Genomic DNA, 6,397 nt, shown 5'->3' with positions numbered 1-6,397 from the left:
ACATTGACAGTAAAAATCACACCCAGGTGTTGAAGTAAGCAGTGCATTTTGTGCATGTCTGACCTGCGTGCACGCCCATCGGTGCTATGGTTGCATGTGTGTGTGTACATGTCTGTGTGTGTGTGTGTGTGTGTGTGTGTGTGTGTGTGTGTGTGTGTGTGTGTGTGTGTGTGTGTGTGTGTGTGTGTGTGTGTGTGTGTGATGCGCTCCCCCTTATTGTATGTGTCTCAATCCTAACATTGTTCTCTCTGCTCCACTTAGTTGTTCTGCCCTGGTTGCTAAGGCCTGGTTGCTAAGCTGATCCCACTCTGCTGCTCATGCCTGGCTCAGCTGATCCTCCTCTCCATTCCAGTGGCATTGCTTATGCCTGGACTCAGCTGATCCTCATCTGCTAATCATAGAGCTCATTCATAAATAGTGGCAGCTTCAGTCATTCTCTCTCCCTCTCTCAGCTCAACACTTCAACATGCTGGTGGCAGCAGCATGTACCTGGTTTGTTTTGATACTTTGATTTACTTTCTTTGATTTATCCTTTCTTTACTTTGGGAAAGGTGGGTATGGTGGTTACGTTTTCGTGGCTTTGTTTATGCAGTTTAGTTGGTTATGTTTTGTAGTTTAGGGTGGTGCCTGGTCCGCCGGCCGTGTGTCGGCCAGTGTGTGCCCGCTCTTTTGCTTTGTTTGGCTGTCCCACCTGACCCCTTTGTTATTTTGGTTTTGTTCTAGAGAGCTAAATCTTTGAGTTGGAAAAATAAAGACTCTCTTTTTTTGCAAACTTGTTCTTTGATTCCTACTTTATATGTTATTGGTCTCCAAGCGAGCCTTTTCAAAGGTGGCCGTAACATATTGTAACGGATCGCGTATCCGCCAAGGAACGGAGAGTTGTAGTTGGTACAGGGTTCTTTATTGACAGGCTCATTCAGCTCCTAGCAGCTAGCTTCACAGCTAGCTCTACACACAACAACCGGTCTCGCTCACTCGCATAGCTTGACTGACATCCGGCACGCGGCCGCTGGTCCTATATACCCCCTTTCCCCTAGGAACACACCCACACACATTAGTTCCTAGGTGCAATCTAGACACTCCTATTGCACATCACATTACAGGTAATACCTGGATTACCTGAACTGCTACAATATAATGGGGGCTCGTCAAAGCTTTTGGAGGTGCGGTATGTTTTTTTAGGCTTCTAGTGTCAGTAGGAGTCTAGTGGTACTATTTTTGGGTGGGGGTAACCATTTTTTTTTTGTACTGCTTTGGTGGTTAGGTGACTTTTTGTTTGCAGTATTCTGCTTTTGTAGTTACTAACCTTTTGTTTGCAGTAGCCTGAGAGGTGAATGAATGGTCCCCTGTTAAGTAGCGCTTTTGTGTTGATTTTTGAGGATGGAAGTGAAGAATGAGTTTGTTGAGGCACGTAGCCTAGATAAGTTGCATCGCTGTACTAAAGACAGCTTGGTGTTAATTGCTGAACACTATGAAGTGCCTATTTCTAAGCAGGAAAAGAAGCAGGAGATTAAGGCTAAGGTGTGGGCAGGTTTGGTGGAAAAGGGGGTTTTACCTCATACTCCTGGCACACCAACGTCTCCTGTAGATTCTGGTCAGAAAATATCTGAGATGATTCAGTTGAAGCAGCTGGAGGTTGAGTCTCAGCGCTTAGCTTCGAGTTTGAGGGAGAAGGAGCTTCAATTTGAATTAGAGATGAAGCGTCTTACTCTTGAGGAGGAGACCAAGAGGGCGCAGATTCACTTGCGTGAGGTGGAGCTTGGAGGCAGTGGTGCTTCCCAACACATTTCTGGGGAGCCTGTTTTTGATGTGAGCCGAAATATACGGCTGGTTCCGCCATTTAGTGAGAAAGATGTTGACAAGTACGTTGTTTGAGCGTGTGGCTACATCATTGAAGTGGCCTAGAGCGATGTGGACGATGCTTTTACAGTGCGTCCTAGTTGGTAAAGCACGTGACGCGTATTCCTCATTGTCTGTAGACAACAGTCTTGACTATGACATGGTTAAGACTGCTGTGCTCCGAGCATATGAGATGGTACCTGAGGCGTATCATCAAAAGTTCAGACGTTTCAGGAAGCATGACAATCAAACATACGTGGACTTTGCTCGTGATAAGGAGGCTCTGTTTGAGCATTGGTGCACATCACAAGGGGCACAAGATTTTGCGCAGTTAAAATCCTTGATGCTTATGGAAGATTTAAAAAACTGTCTTCCCGATAGGATAACAACGTACCTTAATGAACAGAAAGTCTCCGACATGTCAAAGGCCGCTGTATTGGCGGATGAATTCGTGCTCACTCATAAGGCTGTTTTTGGAGAGCGCTCCTCTGGTTTTAGTGGCAGACCAGTGGACTGTGGTGGGGATGTCAGGGAGAGTAATACTTTTTCTGCTCCACAACTTTTTGCGCCACTAGAGGGTAGCAATGCTCAAAAAGAAGGTATAGCTGTAACATATAATGGGAGAGGGTGGCAGTGTTTCAAAAGACGGCGATATTAAACCTAATAATGATGGGGGAGACCAGGATAGTCCAATGTGTTTCTACTGTAAAAAGATGGGACATATTGTGGCACACTGTGCCGTGCTAAAACAAAAAAATGCAAAGCCAGTGGCTTTGGTGAATATACAGCGGGCACCAGAAGATCCTGTGTTGGAAGGAGATGATTTAGTTTTTGCTCCTTTTGTCATGGAGGGTTTTGTGTCTATGGGGAAAATGGATGAGAAAGTCCCTGTTAAAATCCTGCGTGACACTGCTGCTCCTCAATCCTTCATTCTGGAGGATGTGTTGCCTTTTTCAGCTAGCACTTTTGTAGGTTCTGATGTTCCAGTGCTGAGCTTTGGTATGGAGAGTTTAGAAGTTCCCTTGCATACTGTTAATCTTGAGTCTGAGCTGGTTTCGGGGCAGGTAGCTGTGGGCATATGTCTTCAATTTCCCATAAAAGGAGTGTCCATGATTTTGGGTAATGATCTAGCTGGGGGGGAAAGTGTTGGTTACTCCTGATGTGATGCCAGTTCCAATGATACAATGCCCAGACGAGCTTGCTCAGAAGTATCCCACAAGTGCATCAAGCACTGTCACTCGTGCTATGGCTAGAGATCAAGCCAAAAATGATGAAGAAATTGATTTGGGCGACAGTTTTATGACGGAGCAGGATGGTGCTTTTGTGCCTGTTGTGTCTGTTTATAACCAGCAGGTTGGTGAAAATCACCTCGTGGAGGCTGGACGGCTGTCTCTGTCTCGTGATCAGCTGATTGCTGAACAGGAAAAGTATCCAGAAACCATGATTCAGTAACTTAGGGTGGGGGTGTGATGCGCTCCCCCTTATTGTATGTGTCTCAATCCTAACATTGTTCTCTCTGCTCCACTTAGTTGTTCTGCCCTGGTTGCTAAGGCCTGGTTGCTAAGCTGATCCCACTCTGCTGCTCATGCCTGGCTCAGCTGATCCTCCTCTCCATTCCAGTGGCATTGCTTATGCCTGGACTCAGCTGATCCTCATCTGCTAATCATAGAGCTCATTCATAAATAGTGGCAGCTTCAGTCATTCTCTCTCCCTCTCTCAGCTCAACACCTCAACATGCTGGTGGCAGCAGCATGTACCTGGTTTGTTTTGATACTTTGATTTACTTTCTTTGATTTATCCTTTCTTTACTTTGGAAAAGGTGGGTATGGTGGTTACGTTTTCGTGGCTTTGTTTATGCAGTTTAGTTGGTTATGTTTTGTAGTTTAGGGTGGTGCCTGGTCCGCCGGCCGTGTGTCGGCCAGTGTGTGCCTGCTCTTTTGCTTTGTTTGGCTGTCCCACCTGACCCCTTTGTTATTTTGGTTTTGTTCTAGAGAGCTAAATCTTTGAGTTGGAAAAATAAAGACTCTTTTTTTGCAAACTTTTTCTTTGATTCCTACTTTATGTTATTGGTCTCCAAGCGAGCCTTTTCAAAGGTGGCCATAACTCTGTGTGTGTGTGTGTGTGTGTGTGTGTGTGTGTGTGTGTGTGTGTGTGTGTGTGTGTGTGTGTGTGTGTGTGTGTGTGTGTGTGTGTGCGCATTACTGGCTTGTGTTTTGAGCCACTCTCTCCATAGCGTGCCAAAGTCTGCCAATGAGTAAATTAATTATCCATTAATCTCCAGACGTGTCTTAAAACTGTGGGTGTGTCCATGTGTGTGCGTGAATATGTCGTGCGTGTGACCCTGTGTGCATGTGTGCGTGTGTGTATTACCGACGAAACGCTATCATCCTCGCACACATCTCTCTCTCTCTCTACGCCTGCTCTGTGCCTCTCTCTGTCTTTGCAGACCACGGTGCAGACCAGGGAGCTGGGGTCGGGGCCACACCCCTTCTCCGCCTCGAGCCAGTCTCCCCCAAATCTCGGTGAAGTCCCCCAAATCTCGCAATACACACACAAAGTGACTAAAGAAGCGGCTGCACAGCTTAAAAATAGATACAAAGAAAAAAGTCACCTGCAAGTTTCTGGTATCTGAGTTTCTCCTGGTGTGCGAACCTGTGGACAGACAGCACAATGATTGCTTGTGTGTGTGTGTGTGTGTGTGTGTGTTTGTGCATGCGTGCATGTGTGTGTGATGATAGAGATTGACAGAGTGTAAAGGTAACTCACTATCACTTCCCCACTTACTCAATAGGCAGGACATCAGACTAGCAGCCAGCACCACCACAACAGCAACAACAACACTCACAAAGAGTTGAATCAAGTAACCTGGGCGAGAAACTTAGGAGAGTGGAGAAAAAGGGAGAGAGAGGGAGGAAGAAAGAGAGCAAGTCAGAGAGAACGCTTATGTTAACGTTAGCTCCATAAGTACGTCAATTTAGTCCATTCAATAACACAAATAGCTGCCTTTTAGAAGAGGAACGAGAATGAAGGCACATATCCGTTATAGACATCGACCCCCCCCTATTCAAAACCAGACCAATGAATTATTGTTTGACTGATCAAACAGCCTAAGTAACGTTAAAGGAGAATTTCATTTTTTTTTTACCTGGAGCCCTCTCCTCACATTAATTATTATCTGACGACTCACCCAGTGTTCTCCGCAGTGATTTGGACCGTCGTAGGCGTTGTGATCGAAATAGTACTCCAAGCCAGTCCTTGAATGCGCTCCGTCGGGGCCACACAGCGTGCTCTTCCTCCATGTAAATAGACAGTTTTCTTCCCGTGTTCTACCCATATCGTCATTATATATATATAAAGAAACATCAGACTGCCAATCTCCCCAGGGCTATTTCCAGCGGTATTTACAGGGATCCCATTTCCTCCTTTCGGGTCAGTGTCACCAACTCTCGTCAACTCACTTTCCTGCCAGCTGGCCTGTGGACCATACAGTCTATGCTGTGGACTGACTTGACGAGAGTTAACTATCTCTCTGAATGCCTGTAGCATGTTGGCGTCCACGGTGCTCTTGCTAATCGCCTCTGTAGCAACTGCTATATTAGGAGTCGTCCTTCCAAAAATCTGGATAATCTGGTTGACTCTCCAAATACCAAGACAAAAAGGTTGCTTGAAAAGACTATTTAAGCGAATGATATCTTATTTATGCATGAAAACTGGGACATCGTGGTTTAGCGTCTCCGCCTTTTTTTGCAGTTTTACAAAACTAGATCATCAGGCCGCTATGTGGCCTTCGAATCTAGTTTTCTGGGACTCCGTTCCAGGATTGTGTTGTGTGTGTAAGGTCTCTGTGTGTTCTGGGCAGTTCCCAGCAGTGCAATCCCCCAATCTGAAGTTAATTGGATGGATGGCTCTCGAGTCAAGATAAACCACTTTTTGTGTTGCCAGTAGGTGGCGCTATGTCAAATTGCATAAAATTCAGCACTGCACTTTGTCAGGTCCCCATAATACACTTCCCGAGTTTGAAGTTGATTGGAAAAACGGTTCTCAAGATAAACCACTTTTTGTGTTTGCCAGTATAGGTGGCACTATGCCGAATAGCACACAATTCTGCACTGCACTCCATCAGGTCCGCCTAAGCACACTCCCACAGTTTAATGATGGGACAAATTATTCTCGAGATAAACAGCCTTTTATTTGCAAGTAGATATACAGGGTTTACATCCTCCTCCATCAGCTGTGATCCCAGTCTTACCTGGGTTGTTGGTCTTGATCACTGCTGGGTCCAGTTTGGTGATGATGTCCTCCTTGACACCAGAGAGCTGAAACACACACTCGTACCTCCCCCAGTCTTCAGGTTTGACTGATGAAACGTTCAGCTGAACGCTAGTCTGGAAGGTTCCATCGTGGTTGGGGAGGATCTCATGGTCCATGAGGTCCTGAAACTTCTCTCCAAGTCTCCTCCAGAACAACATGCCTCTGTCAGGGTAGAAACCTGTAGCGTGGCAGCTGACTGGAGAGGAGGGAGACTTCTGGAGGAGAGACACCGAGGGAAGCTCTGGAG

At 46.1% G+C, this 6,397-nt stretch overlaps 1 protein-coding gene across 1 annotated transcript in view; it reads right to left on the bottom strand.

Annotated features, from left to right (window-relative positions):
• Window positions 1-1,705: 1,705 nt before the first annotated feature.
• LOC310784847 (major histocompatibility complex class I-related gene protein-like) overlaps window positions 1,706-6,397 on the bottom strand; it is a gene marked incomplete at both ends in the record, with an annotated part of 38,079 nt that continues 33,387 nt past the window's right edge. Inside the window, 2 exons of the mRNA XM_083645884.1 lie at window positions 1,706-1,710; window positions 6,089-6,391. Coding sequence (XP_083502010.1) covers window positions 1,706-1,710; window positions 6,089-6,391 — 308 coding nt within the window. The remainder of the gene's footprint in view (window positions 1,711-6,088; window positions 6,392-6,397) is intronic.

This window comes from Poromitra crassiceps, assembly GCF_964638095.1.
Source record: "Poromitra crassiceps genome assembly, chromosome: 11".
Classification (NCBI taxonomy): Eukaryota; Metazoa; Chordata; class Actinopteri; order Beryciformes; family Melamphaidae; genus Poromitra; species Poromitra crassiceps.
This window is presented reverse-complemented; position numbering and strand designations above follow the sequence as displayed.